The sequence below is a fragment of the Lichenostomus cassidix genome, unplaced genomic scaffold (assembly GCF_008360975.1).
Source record: "Lichenostomus cassidix isolate B80296 unplaced genomic scaffold, HeHo_3.0 HiC_scaffold_34, whole genome shotgun sequence".
Taxonomy (NCBI): domain Eukaryota; kingdom Metazoa; phylum Chordata; class Aves; order Passeriformes; family Meliphagidae; genus Lichenostomus; species Lichenostomus cassidix.
In genome coordinates this window covers 877,918-895,310 of record NW_028147431.1, presented here as the reverse complement: position 1 = coordinate 895,310, position 17,393 = coordinate 877,918, and the positions used below count along the sequence as shown (strand labels likewise).

At 48.8% G+C, this 17,393-nt stretch overlaps 2 protein-coding genes across 2 annotated transcripts in view; one reads left to right on the top strand and one right to left on the bottom strand.

Annotated features, from left to right (window-relative positions):
• The window catches only part of LOC146423089 (multifunctional procollagen lysine hydroxylase and glycosyltransferase LH3-like), a 94,441-nt gene extending 80,871 nt beyond the window's left edge, over nucleotides 1-13,570 (top strand). Inside the window, exons 14-20 of the mRNA XM_085045065.1 lie at nucleotides 2,698-2,795; nucleotides 3,107-3,122; nucleotides 4,964-5,029; nucleotides 8,535-8,636; nucleotides 9,250-9,366; nucleotides 10,486-10,620; nucleotides 11,232-13,570. Of these exons, the coding sequence (XP_084901191.1) occupies nucleotides 2,698-2,795; nucleotides 3,107-3,122; nucleotides 4,964-5,029; nucleotides 8,535-8,636; nucleotides 9,250-9,366; nucleotides 10,486-10,620; nucleotides 11,232-11,405 (708 nt within the window). The 3' untranslated portion in view covers nucleotides 11,406-13,570. The remainder of the gene's footprint in view (nucleotides 1-2,697; nucleotides 2,796-3,106; nucleotides 3,123-4,963; nucleotides 5,030-8,534; nucleotides 8,637-9,249; nucleotides 9,367-10,485; nucleotides 10,621-11,231) is intronic.
• Nucleotides 13,571-15,481: 1,911 nt separating this feature from the next.
• The window catches only part of LOC146423088 (sodium/potassium-transporting ATPase subunit beta-2-like), an 11,259-nt gene continuing 9,347 nt past the window's right edge, over nucleotides 15,482-17,393 (bottom strand). The window contains exon 3 of the mRNA XM_085045064.1: nucleotides 15,482-15,486. Coding sequence (XP_084901190.1) covers nucleotides 15,482-15,486 — 5 coding nt within the window. The remainder of the gene's footprint in view (nucleotides 15,487-17,393) is intronic.

Sequence of the window (17,393 nt, the reverse complement as noted above, 5' to 3'; positions counted from 1 at the left end):
GATTGGGATTTTGGGGTCAATTTGGGGGTTTTTTGGGTAAAATTTGGGGGTTTTTTGGGGAGATTTTTAAGGTGAATTTGAGGGTTTTGGGGTGAATTTTGGGGTAAATTTGGGATTTTTTGATTGAATTTTGGGGTAAATTTCAGGATTTTTGGGCTGAATTTGAAGATTTTTTGGGCTGAATTTTGGGATAAATTTGTGGATTTTTGGGCTGAATTTGGGGATTTTTTGGGCTGAATTTGGGTCTAAATTTAGGGATTTTTTGAGCTGAATTTTGGGATACATTTGGGGATTTTTTGGGGCTGAATTTGGGATAAATTTGGGGATTTTATGGGCTGAATTTGGGAATTTTTGGGCTGAATTTGGGTCTAAATTTGGGGATTTTTTGGGCTGAATTTGGGTGATTTTGGGTGAATTTTGGGGTGAATTTGGGGTTTTTTGGGGTGAATTTTGGGATGAATTTGGGGTATTTCAGAGTGAATTTTGGGGTAAATTTGGGGTTTTTCGGGGGAATTTTGGGGTTTTTTGGATGGAATTTTTTGGGAATTTTTTCCAGGAATTTGGGGAGGTTTTGTGATGAATTTTGGGCTGAATTTTTGGGTGTTTTGGGGGTTTTTTAGGCTGAATTTTGGGCTGAATTTGGGGTGGTTTTGGTGTGAATTTTGGGGTTAATTTGGGGTTTTGGGGTGAATTTGGGGTTCTCTGGGGTGGATTTTGATGGCATTTTTTGGGAATTTTTGCTGGGATTTTGGGGAGGTTTTGGGCTGAATTTTGGGATAAATTTGGGCTGAATTGGGATGGTTTTGGGCTAAATTTGGGTTTTTTTGATGTGACTTTTGGGCTGAATTGGGGTGGTTTTGGGGTGTTTTTAGGCTTAATTTTGGGGTGAATTTGGGGTATTTTGGGATGAATTTGGGGCTGAATTTGGAGTATTTCGGGCTGAATTTGGGGCTGAATTTGAGGTGGTTTTGGCTGAATTTTTGGGCTGAATTTGGGATAAATTTGGGGAATTTTTGGGCTGAATTTGGGGATTTTTGGGCTGAATTTGGGGATTTTTTGGGCTGAATTTTGGGGTGAATTTGGGGATTTTTTTGGGCTGAATTTTGGGATAAATGTGTGGATTTTTTGGGCTGAATTTTGGGTAAATTTAGGGATTTTGGGCTGAATTTTGGGTAAATTTGGGGATTTTTTGGGCAGAATTTGGGGATTTTTGGGCTGAATTTGGGTCTAAATTTGGGGATTTTTTTGAGCTGAATTTTGGGATAAATTTGTGGATTTTATTGGGCTGAATTTTGGGATAAATCTGGGGATTTTTTTGGGCTGAATTTTGGGGATAAAATTGGGGATTTTTGGGCTGAATTTTGGGATAAAATTGGGGATTTTTTGGGCTGAATTTTGGGGATAAATTTGGGGATTTTTTGGGCTGAATTTTGGGGTAAATTTGGGGATTTTTTGGGCTGAATTTGGGGATTTTTTTGGGCTCAATTTGGGTCCAAATTTGGGCTGAATTTTGGGCTGAATTTGGGGATTTTGGGCTGAATTTGGGGCTGAATGTGGGGATTTTTTGGGCTGAATTTGGGGCTGAATTTGGGGTATTTTGGCTGAATTTTTGTGCTGAATTTTGGATCAATTTGGGGATTTTTTGGGCTGAATTTGGGATAAATTGGGGATTTTTGGGGTTGAATTTGGGGATTTTTTGGGCTGAATTTTGGGGTGAATTTGGGGATTTTTTTGGGCTGAATTTTGGGATAAATGTGTGGATTTTTTGGGCTGAATTTTGGGTAAATTTAGGGATTTTGGGCTGAATTTTGGGTAAATTTGGGGATTTTTTGGGCAGAATTTGGGGATTTTTGGGCTGAATTTGGGTCTAAATTTGGGGATTTTTTTGAGCTGAATTTTGGGATAAATTTGTGGATTTTATTGGGCTGAATTTTGGGATAAATCTGGGGATTTTTTTGGGCTGAATTTTGGGGATAAAATTGGGGATTTTTGGGCTGAATTTTGGGATAAAATTGGGGATTTTTTGGGCTGAATTTTGGGGATAAATTTGGGGATTTTTTGGGCTGAATTTTGGGGTAAATTTGGGGATTTTTTGGGCTGAATTTGGGGATTTTTTTGGGCTCAATTTGGGTCCAAATTTGGGCTGAATTTTGGGCTGAATTTGGGGATTTTGGGCTGAATTTGGGGCTGAATGTGGGGATTTTTTGGGCTGAATTTGGGGCTGAATTTGGGGTATTTTGGCTGAATTTTTGTGCTGAATTTTGGATCAATTTGGGGATTTTTTGGGCTGAATTTGGGATAAATTGGGGATTTTTGGGGTTGAATTTTGGGATTTTTTGGGCTGAATTTGGGATAAATTGGGGATTTTTGGGGCTGAATTTTGGGATTTTTTGGGCTGAATTTGGGCCTTTTTTGGCTGAATTTGGGGATAAATTTGGGGATTTTTTTTTGGGCTGAATTTTGGGGTCTAAATTTGGGGATATTTTTGGGCTGAATTTGGGCCTTTTTTGGCTGAATTTTGGGCTGAATTTGGGGATTTTTCGGGCTGAATTTTGGGATTAACTTCGGGATTTTTCAGGCTGAATTTGGGGATTTTTCAGGCTGAATTTGTGGATTTTTGGGCTGAATTTTGGGCTGAATTTCGGCTGATTTTTCAGGCTGAATTTGGGTGTAATTTGGGCTATTTTGGCTCCCCAGGGTCTGTTCCTGTTCGTGACTAACCTGCGGCACTTTGGCCACCTGCTGGTGACTCAGGGCTACAACAGCAGCCGGAAACACCCCGAGCTCTGGGAGAGGCTCAGGAACCCATGGGTGAGACCAGTATAAACCAGTATAAACCAGTAAAAACCAGTATGGACCAGTATAGACCAGTAAAAACCAGTATGGACCAGTATAGACCAGTATGGACCAGTACAGACCAGTACAGGGCACTGACACTCTGCACCCAGAGCTCTGGGAGAGGCTCAGGAACCCCTGGGTGAGACCAGTAAAAACCAGTATAGACCAGTATAAACCAGTATAGACCAGTATAGACCAGTATGGATCAATATAAACCAGTACAGACCAGTTACAGCCTCCCAGCTCTGCACCCAGAGCTCTGGGAGAGACTGAGGAACCCATGGGTGAGACCAGTTTGGACTAGTATAGACCAGTAAGGACCAGTATAGACCAGTAAAAACCAGTATGGACCAGTATAGACCAGTATGGACCAGTACAGACCAGTACAGGTCACTGACAGTCTGCACTCAGAGCTCTGGGAGAGGCTCAGGAACCCATGGGTGAGACCAGTAAAAACCAGTATAAACCAGTAAAAACCAGTATAAACCAGTAAAAACCAGTATAAACCAGTACAAACCAGTATGGACCAGTATAGATCAATATAAACCAGTACAGACCAGTTACAGCCTCCCAGCTCTGCACCCCGAGCTCTGGGAGAGACACAGAAACCCATGGGTGAAACCAGTATAAACCAGTATAAACCAGTATAGACCAGTATGGACCAGTAAAAACCAGTACAAACCAGTATGGACCAATACAGACCAGTATAGATCAATATAAACCAGTACAGACCAGTATAGACCAGTTACAGCCTCCCAACTCTGCTCCCCGAGCTCTGGGAGAGACTGAGAAACCCATGGGTGAGACCAGTATAGACCAGTATAAACCAGTATAAACCAGTATGGACCAGTATAGAGCAGCATAGACCAGTATAGATCAATATAAACCAGTGTAGACCAGTATGGACCAGTATAAACCAGTACAGACCAGTATGAACCAGTACAGGGCACTGACACTCTGTACTCAGAGCTCTCGGAAAGACACAGGAACCCCTGGGTGAGACCAGTATAAACCAGTATAGACCAGTATAAACCAATATAGACCAGTATAAACCAGTATAGACCAGTATAAACCAGTAGGGACCAGTATAGACCAGTATAAACCAGTATAAACCAGTATGGACTGGTACGAACCAGTACAGACCAGTATAGACCAGTATAAACCAGTATAGACCACTATGGACCAATACAGACCAGTATAGATCAATATAGACCAGTATAGACCAGTAATGATCTCCCAGCTCTGCACCCCGAGCTCTAGGAGAGACACAGAAACCCATGGGTGAGACCAGTGTAAACCAGTATAAACCAGTATAGACTAGTATGGACCAGTATGGACCAGTATAGACCAGTATAGACCAGTACAGACCAGTATAGACCAGTAACAGTGCATCTCCCAGTCCCTCCCAGTTTGATTCCAGTCAATCCCAGTCCCTCCCAGTTCCCTCCCAGTCCATCCCAGTCCATCCCAGTTCCATCCCAGTATAACCCAGTTCCCCTTTTCTCCCCAAAATTCCCATTTTTCACCCCAAAACCGCCAGGATTTTTCCTCCCAGTTCCTCCCAGTCCATTCCCAGTTCAATCCCAGTCCATCCCAGTCCATCCCAGTTCATTCCCAGTTCCATCCCAGTAACTCCCAGTTCCATCCCAGTATAACCCAGTTCCCCTTTTCTCCCCAAAATCCTCATTTTTCACCCTAAAATTCCCATTTTTCACCCTAAAATTCCCATTTTTCACCCCAAAACCGCCAGGATTTTTCCTCCCAGTCCCTCCCAGTCCCTCCCAGTTCCATCCCAGTATAAACCAGTTCCCCATTTCTCCCCAAAATCCCCATTTTTCACCCTAAAATTCCCATTTTTCACCCCAAAACTACCGGGATTTTTCCTCCCAGTCCCTCCCAGTCCATCCCAGTTCATCCCAGTTCCATCCCAGTAACTCCCAGTTCCATCCCAGTATAACCCAGTACCCCATTTCTCCCCAAAATTCCGATTTTTGCCCCTAAAATCCTCATTTTTCACCCTAAAATTCCCATTTTTCACCCCAAAACCACTGGGATTTTTCCTCCCAGTTCCTCCCAGTCCCTCCCAGTCCCTCCCAGTGCTCCCAGTAACTCCAGTTTCCCGCAGGACTGGGAGCAGCAATATGTTCATCCCAACTACAGCCGAGTGCTGCAGGGGCAGCTGATCCAGCAGGTACTGAAAATAACCCAAAATAGCCCAAAAATAGCCCAAAAATAGCCCAAAATCACCCCAAAATAGCCCAAAAAATATCACAAAAATAGCTCAAAATCATCCCAAAAATAGGCCAAAAATAGGCCAAAATCATCCCAAAATCATCCCAAAAAATACACCAAAAATAGCCCAGAAATAGCCCAAAAATCGCCCAAAATCTTCCGAAAAATAGCCCAAAAATAGCCCAAAAATCATCCCAAAAATAGCCCAAAATCATCCCAAAAATAGCCCCAAAATACCCCAAAAGTAGCCCAAAATCATACCAATAATAGCCCAAAAATCATCCCAAAAATACCCCAAAAAAGCCAAAAAATACCCCAAAAATCATCCCAAAAATAGCCCAAAAAATCCCAAAAATCATCCCAAAAATCGCCCAAAAATATCCTAAAAATCACCCCAAAATCATCCCAAAAACACCCCAAAAATACCCAAAACCCACCCCGAAATATCTGCAAAATCACACCAAAAAGCATCCCAAAAAACCACAAAAACACCCAAAAATACCCAAAAAGTACTTTTAAAAACACCCCAAAAATACCCTAAAAACCACCCCAAGAATACCCCAAAAATACCCCAAAAAATCCCAAAAACACCCCAAAAATATCCCAAAAATATCCCAAAAATATCCCAAAAAATCCCAAAAATACCCCAAAAACACCCCAAAAATAGCCCCAAAAATAGCCCAAAAATATCCCAAAAATAGCCCCAAAAATACCCCAAAAATACCCCAAAAATATCCCAAAAACACCTCAAAAACACCCCAAAAACACCCAAAAAATATCCCAAAAACACCCCAAAAAATATCCCAAAAACACCCCAAAAATAGCCCCAAAATACCCCAAAAACGCCCCAAAAATACCCCAAAAATACCCCAAAAATATCCCAAAAATATCCCAAAAACACCTCAAAAACCCCCCAAAAACACCCAAAAATATCCCAAAAACACCCCAAAAAATATCCCAAAAACACCCCAAAAATACCCAAAAAATATCCCAAAAACACCCCAAAAAATATCCCAAAAACACCCCAAAAATACCCCAAAAATATCCCAAAAACACCCCAAAATACCCCAAAAACACCCCAAAAATATCCCAAAAATATCCCAAAAACACCTCAAAAATACCCCAAAAATATCCCAAAAATATCCCAAAAATACCCCAAAAACACCCCAAAAATACCCCAAAAACATCCCAAAAACACCCCAAAAATACCCCAAAAACACCCCAAAAACACCCAAAAACACCCCAAAAATACCCCAAAAACATCCCAAAAATACCCCAAAAATAGCCCCAAAATACCCCAAAAACACCACAAAAATACCCCAAAAATATCCCAAAAATATCCCAAAAATATCCCAAAAACACCCAAAAAATATCCCAAAAATAGCCCCAAAATACCCCAAAAACACCCAAAAAATATCCCAAAAACACCCCAAAAATCCCTAAAACACACTCCAAAAAATGACCCAAAACCACCCCAAATCACCCCAAAAATACCCCAAATTTTGGGCTCCCTGACCTCATTTTTGGGTTTTTTCCCCCATTTTTGGGGTTTTTTTCCCATTTTCAGGGTGTTTTCCCATTTTTTTGGGGTGTTTTTGGGGTGTTCTTCCAGTTTTTGGGGTGTTTTCCCTATTTTCGGGGTGTTTTATCCCAGTTTTGGGGTGGTTTTGGGGTGTTTTTCCCACTTTTGGGATGTTATCCCCCTTTTTGGGGTGTTTTTCCTATTTTTGGGGTGTTTTCCCCTTTTTCTGGGTGTTTTTCCCCATTTTTTGAGATGTTTTTGCCATTTTCGGGTGTTTTTCCCATTTTTCGGGGTGGTTTTTGGGCTGTTTTTTCCATTTTTGGGGTGTTTTTCCCATTTTTTGGGGTGTTTTTGGGGTGTTCTTCCAGTTTTTGGGGTGTTTTTCCTATTTTTGGGGTGTTTTATCCCATTTTTGGGGTGTTTTTCCCATTTTTTGGGGTGGTTTTTGGGCGTTTTCCCCATTTTTGGGGTGATTTTTGGGGGTTTTGGGGTCCCTGACCCCATTTTTGGGGTGTTTTTCCCATTTTTGGGGTGTTTTTCCCATTCTCAGGGTGTTTATCCCCATTTTCGGGGCGTTTTTCCCGTTTTTTGGGGTGGTTTTTGGGGGTTTTTGGGATCCCTAACTCCATTTTTTGGGTGTTTTCCTCATTTTTGGGGTGATTTTGGGGTGTTTTTCCCATTTTTGGGGTCCTAGGACCCATTTTTGGGGTGATTTTCCCCTTTTTTGGTCTGTTTTTCCCATTTTCGGGGTCCCTGACTCAATTTTTGGAGTCCCTGACCCCATTTTGGGGTATTTTCCCCATTTTTGGGGGTTTTGGGGATCCCTGACTCCATTTTTTGGGGTGTTTTCCCCTATTTTTGTGTCCCTGACTCCATTTTTGGGTTATGTTTGTGGATTTTTGGGGTCCCTGACCCCATTTTTGGGCGTTTTCCCCATTTTTGGGGTGAATTTTGGGGGTTTTTGGGGTCCCTGACCCCATTTTTTGGGCGTTTTCCCCATTTTCGGGGTGGTTTTGGGGTGTTTTTCCCATTTTTTGGGTCCTAGGACCCATTTTTTGGGGTGATTTTCCCCTTTTTTGGTCTCTTTTTCCCATTTTCGGGGTCCCTGACTCAATTTTTGGAGTCCCTGACCCCATTTTTGGGCGTTTTTCCCATTTTTGGGGTGATTTTTGGGGGGTTTTGGGGTCTCTGACTCCATTTTTTGGGGTGTTTTTCTCTATTTTTGTCTCCCTGACTCCCTTTTTGGGTTATGTTTGTGGATTTTTGGGGTCCCTGACCCCATTTTTGGGATATTTTTTCTCATTTTTGGGTGTTTTTGGGGTGTTTTGGGGTGTTTTCCCCATTTTCGGGGTCCTTGATGGTGTTTTCGGGGTGTTTCCCCCGTTTTTGGGGTTTTTTTCCCGTTTTTTGGTCTGTTTTTCCCATTTTTGGGGTGTTTTCCCCATTTCTGGGATCCCTGATGGTGTTTTTGGGGTGTTTTTCCCGTTTTTGGGGTGTTTTTCCTGTTTTTTGGGGTGGTTTTGGTCTGTTTTTCCCGGTTTTTGGGGTGTTTTTGGGGTCTCAGAACCCATTTCCGGGGTGTTTTTCCTGTTTTTTGGGCTGTTTTTCCCATTTTTGGGGTGTTTTTCCCATTTTCGGGGTCCCAGAACCCATTTTTGAGGTATTTATCCCCATTTTCGGGGTCCCTGATGGTGGTTTTGGGGTGTTTTTCCCGTTTTTTGGGGTGATTTTGGGCTGTTTTTCCCATTTTCGGGTTGTTTTTGGTCTGTTTTTCCCGTTTTTTGGGGTGTTTTTGGGGTCCTTGATGGTGTTTTTGGGCTGTTTTTCCTGTTTTTTGGGGTGTTTTTCCCATTTTCGGGGTCCCAGAACCCATTTTTGGGGTGTTTTTCCCGTTTTTCGGTCTGTTTTTCCCATTTTTGGGTGTTTTTTCCCGTTTCTCCAGCCCTGCCCGGACGTTTTCCAATTCCCGCTCTTCTCGGAGCAATTCGCGCGAGATCTGCGCGAGGAGGCGGAGCTTGGCGGCGGGTGGGCGGAGCATCACCAGGTGGGCGTGGCCACGGCGATGGGGGCGGGGCTAGGGAAATTTGGGGGGTTTGGGGATCCCAAAATTGGGGTTTGGGACACGAAAATTGGGGTTTTGGGTACTGAAATTGGGGTTAAGACCCCAAAATTTGGGATTTGGGTACAGAAATTGGGGTTGTCTCGCTCTTGTTGGGGTGGGTGTGGCGCTCACCTGGCCCAGGTGTATCTCAGGTGTACCTCAGGTATCTCAGGTGTATCTCACCTGGCCCAGGTGTGTTATTTCCCTGTCTCACCTGTCCCAGGTGTACCTCAGGTGTACCTCAGGTGTATCAGGTGTGTCAGGGTCAGTTCCAGGTGTATCTCAGGTGTGTCTCTCACCTGTCCCAGGTGTATCTCAGGTGTGTCCCAGGTGTGTCCAGGTCAGTTCCAGGTGTCTCTCACGTATCTCAGGTGTATCTCACCTATCTCAGGTGTATCTCAGGTGTGTCTCACCTGTCCCAGATGTGTCCCAGATGTCCCAGGTGTGTCACTTACCTGCCCTAGGTGTGTCAGGGTCAGTTCCAGGTGTTCCTTAGGTGTCTCAGGTGTCTCTCACCTGTCCCAGGTGTGTTATCTCCCTGTCTCACCTGTCCCAGGTGTTCTCCCAGGCCCTGCCTCTCTCCTCCCTCCAGCTGGACTCCATCCTGCAGGGGGCGCTGCAGCAGCTCCTCCCCCCCGTCGCCCGGAAGCTCTTCCCGGGTTACACCCCCAAGGTGGGCGTGGCCTCGGTTGGGCGTGGTTTCAATGGGGTGGGACCTCCAAAATGGGCGTGGCTTCAATTGGGAGTGGTTTTGATTGGGTAGGACCTAAAAAAGGGGCGTGGCCTCGATTGGGCGTGGTTTCAATGGGGTGGGACCTTTTCAAATGGGCGTGGCCTCATTTGGGAGTGGTTTTGATTGGGTGGGGCTTAACAGGGGGTGTGGTCTCAGCGGGGCGTGGTTTGAGGGGGCGTGGCCTAATGAAAAGGGTGGGTTGAGAGTGGGAGGGGCTTCAAAAAGGGGCGTGGCTTGGGAAAAGGTAGATTTTTAAGGGGTGTGGCCTCAGGAAAGGGGGCGGGGTTTGGGATGGGCGTGGCCTCGGTGGGTGGGGTTTGAGGGGTGTGGCTTGTAGAAGGGGCGGGGTTTGGAGTGGGCGGGGCCTTGGGAGGGGGCTGGGGGTGGAGCTTGGAGGAAGGGGTGTGGCTTGTGGGAAGGGGCGGGGTTGGAGGGGTGGAGCCTCAAAAAGGGGCGTGGCTTGGGGTGGAGTTGGGCGTGGTTTAGCAAGGGGGCGTGGCTTGGAAAGAAGAATCACAGGGAGGGCGTGGCCTCGGGAAGGGGCGTGGCTTGGCCATGGTGGCAACTTGATGGGCGGGGTTTGAGAGGGGCGTGGCCTAACTGGAGGGGCGTGGCCTGTCGGAGAGGGTGAGGTTGTTATTCAGCCTGGGGGCGTGGCCTAAAATGGGCGGGGCTTGAGAGAGGGCGGGGCTTGGGAGGGATGGGTGGGGGAGGCTGCCAAAGGGGGCGTGGCCTGGAAATGGAGATTGGGGTGGGCGGGGCCTCAAAAATGGGCGGGGCTTGGGTGTGGTGGGTGTGGCCTAAGGGGGCGTGGCTTGGGGGGATGTGTGGGATTTGGGGAAGTGGGCGTGGCCTGGGAAGGGGCGGAGCCTTTAAATGCCACGTCAGGGGTGGGTGTGGCCTAACGGAGTGGGCGTGGCTTTGGGGGCGTGGCCATCGCTGGGTTCTTAAAGGGCCAGAACGGCTGGTGGGCGTGGTTGGATGGATGGGGCGTGGCTTTGGGGCGTGGCCATTTGTGGGCGTGTCCCGCCCTGACCACGCCCCTCGCCCCTCCCCCAGGGCCGCACGGTGCTGAGCTCGGTGGTTCGCTATGGCTCCGCCCCTTCCGGCCACGCCCACTCTGGCCACGCCCACCCGGCCAGGCCACGCCCAACGGCAACCATCAGCCTGAGCGTGAGCTTGAGTGACAGCAGGGTGAGGAACTGGGGAGACTGGGAGGGACTGGGATTGACTGGGAGGGAACTGGGATGGACTGGGAGGGAACTGGGAATGACTGGGATTGACTGGGATGGACTGGGAGGGACTGGGAGGGACTGGGAGGGAACTGGGATGGACTGGGATGGACTGGGAGGGACTGGGAGGGAACTGGGGTGGACTGGGATTGAACTGGGATTGAACTGGGAGGGACTGGGAGGGACTGGGAGGGAACTGGGGTGGACTGGGATTGAACTGGGATTGAACTGGGAGGGACTGGGAGGGACTGGGATGGACTGGGAGGGACTGGGATGGATTTGGATTGGACTGGGAGTTACTGGGATGAACTGGGAGTCACTGGGATGAGTTACTGGGATGGGTTACTGGTCCATACTGGTTCATACTGGTCCATACTGGTTTTTACTGGTTCCAGACCAGCAGCTGCAGGTTTCCCCATTTCCCCATTTTTGGGTTACTGGGATGAACTGGGAGGCACTGGGATGGGTCCCTGGGATGGGTTGCTGGTCCATACTGGTCCATACTGGTCCATACTGGTTCATACTGGTCCATATTGGTCCTTACTGGTCCTTACTGGTTTTTACTGGTTCCAGGCCGGCGGCTGGAGGTTCCCCCGCTACGGCTGTGACGTCACAGCGCCCCCTGCTGGCTGGGCGGTGCTGCACCCTGGGCGACTGACCCACCTGGCCGAGAGAGTCGCCACCAGTGCCGACCAGTACGGACTGGGAGCCTCCCAGTATGGCCTGGAGCTGCTCTGGGACCCATGATGGACCCAAACTGGGAGCACTGGGATCATCCCAGTATGGGCTGGGATCATCCCAGTATGGGCTGGGAGCATCCCAGTATGGACTGGAGCTCCTCATGGACCCCTGAGAGCCCAAACTGGGCAAACTGGGAGCACTGGGAGCATCCCAGTATGGACTGGAGCTCCTCATGGACCCAAACTGGGAGCACTGGGATCGCCCCAGTATGGACTGGGATCCTCCCAGTATGGCCTGGAGCTGCTCTGGGACCCCTGAGAGCCCAAACTGGGCAAACTGGGAGCACTGGGATCGTCCCAGTATGGACTGGAGCTGCTCTGGGACCCCTGAGAGCCCAAACTGGGCAAACTGGGATTGTCCCAGTATGGACTGGAGCTCCTCATGGACCCAAACTGGGCAAACTGGGATTGTCCCAGTATGGACTGGAGCTCCTCATGGACCCAAACTGGGCAAACTGGGATTGTCCCAGTATGGACTGGGAGCGTCCCAGTATGGCCTGGAGCTCCTCATGGACCCAAACTGGGAGCACTGGGATCATCCCAGTATGGACTGGAGCTGCTCTGGGACCCATGATGGACCCAAACTGGGCAAACTGGGAGCACTGGGATCCTCCCAGTATGGACTGGAGCTCCTCATGGACCCAAACTGGGCAAACTGGGACAGCAGGAATCCCATTGAGAGGAAATCCCAAACCAGGATTGACCCCAAAAAATGGGAATTTTGGGATCCCAGAACAGGAGTGACCCCAAAATTGGGGAATTTTGGGAATCCCAAAAGTGGATTCAGCCCGAAATCATGGATTTTGGGGATCCCAGAACCAGAATTGCCCCAAAAATGGAGATTTTGGGGATCCCAAAAACGGAGTGACTCCAAATCCAGGAATTTTTGGGATCCTAAAAACAGATTGACCCCAAACCTGAGGATTTTGGGAGCTCAAATCCAGAATTTCCCCAAAACTGGGGAATTTTGGGATCCCAAAGCCAGAATTGCCCCAAATCCGGGAATTTTTGGGGATCCGAAAATCTGAGTGACCCCAAAACTGGGAATTTTGGGATCCCAAAAACGGAGTCAGCCCAGAATCAGATATTTTGGGGATCCCAAAACCAGAGTGACCCCAAAAAATGGGAATTCGGGATCCCAGAACCAGAATTGCCCCAAAATTGGGGATTTTTGGGATCCCAAAAGTGACCCCAAAACTGGGATTTTGGGGATCCCAATAGCAGAGTTGCCTTAAAACTGGGAATTTTTGGGACCCCAAAAGCAGAATTTCCCCAAAACTGGGGGATTTTGGGATCCCAAAATCGGATTCAGCCTGAAATTATGAATTTTGGGGATCCCGAAACCAGAATTTCCCCAAAATTGGGGATTTTTGGGATCTCAAAACCAGAATTTCCCCAAAACTGGGAATTTTGGGATCCCAAAACCAGAATTTCCAAAAAACTGGGAATTTTTGGTGATCCCAAAACCAGAATTTCCCCAAAAATGGGGATTTTGGGGATCCCAGAACCAGAGTTGCCTTAAAACTGAGGATTTTTGGGATCCCAAAAGCAGAATTTCCCCCAAACTGGGGATTTTTGGGATCCCAAAAGCGGATTCAGCCCAAAATTATGGATTTTGGGGATCCCAAAACCAGAATTGCTCCAAACCCGGGAATTTTTGGTGATCCCAAAAGCAGAATTTCCCCAAAACTGGGGGTTTTTGGGATCCCAAAGCCAGAATTGCCCCAAATCTGGGAATTTTTGGGGATCCGAAAATCTGAGTCACCACAAAACTGGGAATTTTGGGATCCCAAAAACGGAGTCAGCCCAGAATCAGATATTTTGGGGATCCCAAAACCAGAGTGACCCCAAAAAATGGGAATTTTGGGGATCCCAGAACCAGAATTGCCCCAAAATTGGGGATTTTGGGGATCCCAATAGCAGAGTTGCCTTAAAACTGAGGAATTTTGGGATCCCAAAATCGGATTCAGCCTGAAATTGGGAATTTTGGGGATCCCAGAGTCAGAGTGACCCCAAACCTGGGATTTTTGGGGATCCCAATAGCAGAGTTGCCTTAAAACTGAGGATTTTTGGGATCCCAAAAGCAGATTCAGCCCAAAATTATGGATTTTGGGAATCCCAGAGTCACCCAAAAACTGGGAATTTTGGGATCCCAAAAGCAGAATTTCCCCATACCTGAGGATTTTTGGGATCTCAAATCCAGAATTGCCCCAAAAACTGGGAATTTTTGGGAATCCCGATGACGTCACCGGGGATTCCCCGGGTGGGGGAGGGGCGGTTTGGGGAACACACCCCCCCTGCCCCTCCCCCCTCTCCCCAAAATATCAGCAATAAAATTTTGGGTTCCCCTCCCCCAATGACGTCATCGCTCTCCTCTCGCCGTGTGACGTCATCGATCCGCTCTCGCCGCGTGACGTCATTGGCTGTGACGTCATCGATCTGGTCTCGCCGAGTGACGTCATTCCCCGGTGACGTCATGGTCGTCGATTGGAAAGGGGGGGGGGAGGGGATGCTGCGTCCTGATTGGTTGGTGCTGCTCGTGTCCCCAAATGTCCCCTCAATGTCCCCAATGTCCCCAACCGCCCCAGAGGTGTCACCTGTGACCTCTGACCCCGTGTCCCCTCCTCCCTCCCAATGTCCCCAGTGTCCCCAATGTCCCCAAAAATGTCACCTGTGACTCCTCCCCCCGTGTCCCCTCCCCACCTCGGGGTGTCCCCAGTGTCCCCAACACCATCCCGGGTGTCCCCAGTGTCCCCAACACCATCCCAGGTGTCCCCAGTGTCCCCCCAGGTGTCCCCAATGTCCCCAGTGTCCCCCAGAGTGTCCCCAATGTCCCCAACGCCACCCTGGGTGTCTTCAATGCCACCCTGGGTGTCCCCAATGTCCCCAGTGCCACCCTGTGTGTCCCCCAGGAAGTCCCAACTGTCCCCAGTCACCCCAGAGGTGTCACCTGTGACCTCTGACCTCGTGTCCCCTCCCCCTCCCAATGTCCCCAATGCCACCCTGGTGTCCCCAGTGTCCCCCTGAGTGTCCGCAGTTTCCTCAATCCCCCTCAGGTGTCCCCAGTGTCCCCAGAGATGTCACCTGTGACCTCTGACCCCATGTCCTCTCCCCCTCCCAATGTCCCCAGTGTCCCCCTGGTGTCCCCAATGTCCCTCAGGTGTCCCCAGTGTCCCCAGAGATGTCACCTGTGTCCCTTCCCCCCCCCCCCCGGTGTCCCCTGTCCATCACCCGTTGGGGACATTGGGGACATTTGGGACACGAGGGACAACTGTGGCTGCTCTGGGCTGAGCCTGATCAGAGTGACCTTGGGGACACCTTGGGGACACACTGACCACGGGGACACACTGACCATGGGGACACTGAGGCCGTGGGGACACACTGACCACAGGACAGCCTGGCCTTGGGGACACAATGGCCTTGGGGACACCTTGGGGACAGTGGGCGTGATGACCAGATGACCATAGGGACACAATGGCCTTGGGGACAGTGGACATGATGGCCTTGGGGACACATTGACCATTGGGGACACTCTGACCATGGAGCCATGATGACCACAGGGACACCCTGGGGACACACTGGCCATGGGGACAGAGTGACCACAGGGACATGATGACCATTGGGACACAATGGCCTTGGGGACACTCTGACCATGGGGACAAACTGACCCTGGGGACACAGTGACCATGGAGACACAATGACCTTGGGGACAGCCTGGTTTTGGGGACACCTTGGGGACACACTGACCACAGGGACATTCTAGCCATGGGGACAGAGTGACTACAGGGCTGTGATGACCACAGGGACACTCCGGCCATGGGGACAGCCTGGCCTTGGGGACACACTGACCACGGGGACACTCTGGCCATAGGGACACCTTGGGGACACTGGCCATGGGGACAGAGTGACCATTGGGATTCACTGGTGGCCGGGACACTCTGGCCTTGGTGACACACTGACCACAGGGACACTTTGGGGACACAGTGACCTTGGGGACACTTTAGCCTTGGGGACAAACTGACCATGGGGACACTGACCACAGGGTCACCTTGGGGACACCTTGGGGACACACTGACCGCAGGGTCACTCTGGCCATGGGGACACACTGACCATTGGGACACAATGGCTTTGGGGACAAACTGACCATTGGGACACTGACCATGGGGACAGAGTGACCGCAGGGTTGCCTTGGGGACACCTTGGGGACACACTGGCCATTGGGATGTACTGACCATTGGGACACTGACCATGGGGACATTCTGGCCATGGGGACACTTTGGCCCTGGGGCCAAACTGACTGTGGGGACACAATGGCCTTGGGGTCACCTTGGGGACACACTGACCACAGGGACACTCTGGCCATGGGGACACTCCGGCCTTGGGGACACTCTGGCCATGGGGACACTTTGGCCTTGGGGACACCTTGGGGACACACTGACCATGAGGACAGAGTGACCGTGGGGACAGTTCGGCCTTGGGGACAAACTGACCATGGGGACACTTTGGCCTTGGGGACAGACTGACCACAGGGTCACCTTGGGGACACTTTGGGGACACCTTGGTGACACACTGAGCATGGGGACACTTTGGCCATGGGGACAGAGTGACCATGGGGACACTTTGGCCTTGGGGACACACTGACCACAGGGACACTCCGGCCACGGTGACACGATGACGTCACAGCTCCCAGTGCCCCTCCCCCCCTCCCAGCCCCTCCCCCTCCCAAATTCCAGCCCCCCAAAATTCCCATTTCTCCTTCCCGAAATTCCAAAATTTTCCCCCAAAATTCCAGCCCCTCCCCCTCCCCAAAATTTCCAGAATTTTCCCCAAAATTCAGAATTTTCCACAAAATTCCTGTCCTCTTCCCAAAATTCCAGCCCCTCCCCAAAATTTAGAATTTCCCCCAAAATTCAACCCCCAAATCCCCAAATTCCCCCAAAATTCTCCCAAAATTCCAAAACTCCAAACTCCCCCCGAAATTTCCCAAATTCCCAAATTTCCCAAACTCCCCCAAATTCCATTCTCTCCCAAACTCCAATTCTTCCCTCCCAAAATTCCAGAATTTCTCCCAAAATTCCAAAATTTCTAAAATTCCAGAGCCACAAATTCCCTCCTAACCCAATTCCTTCAAATCCCCAAAATTCCAGAATTTTCCCCCAAAATTTCAGAATTTTCCCCCAAAATTTCCAGAATTTCCCTCCCCAATTTCCAGTCCTTCCCTCTCCCCAAAATTTCAGGATTCTCCCCAAAATTCCCTTTCCAGCCCCGAATTTTCTCCTCCACTAAATTCCCTCCCAAAACCTAAAATCCCCAAATTAAAATCCCAAGAATTTAGAAATCCTCCCCAAATTCCCCAAATTTCCCCCAAATTCCACCCAAAATCCCCCAAAATTTCCCCTGAAATCCCCAATTTCCCACAAATTTCCCCCAAATTCCACCCCAAAATCATCCAAACCAAGCCAAAATCCCCCAAAAACCCCAAATTTCCCCAAATCCCCCAAATTCCCAAATTCCCCAAAATCCCAAATTCCCAAATTCCTCAAATTCCCAAATCCCCAAAATCCCCAAATTCCCCAAAAACCCCAAAATCACCAAAATTTCCCCAAAACCCAGAATTCACCCCAAAAAAATTCCCCAAATTCCCAAATTCCCAAATTCCTCAAATTCCCAAATCCCCAAAATCCCCAAATTCCCCAAAATCCCCCAAATTTCCTTCCCAAATACCAAAATCTCCAAATTTCCCAAATTCTCCAAATCCCCAAACTCCTGAAATTCCCCCAAAATCCCAAAATCTTGTCCCAAATCCTCCCAAATTTCCCAAAATTCCCCAAATTTCCCCCAAATTTCCAAATTTCTCAAATTCCCCAAATCCCCCAAATTTCCCTCCCCATTTTCTCTTCCCCAAAATCCCAAAATTCCAAAAAAAATCCCCAAATTCCTCCCAAATTCCTCTTCCCATATTCCCTTCCCAAATCCCCAAAAACTCCCAAATTCC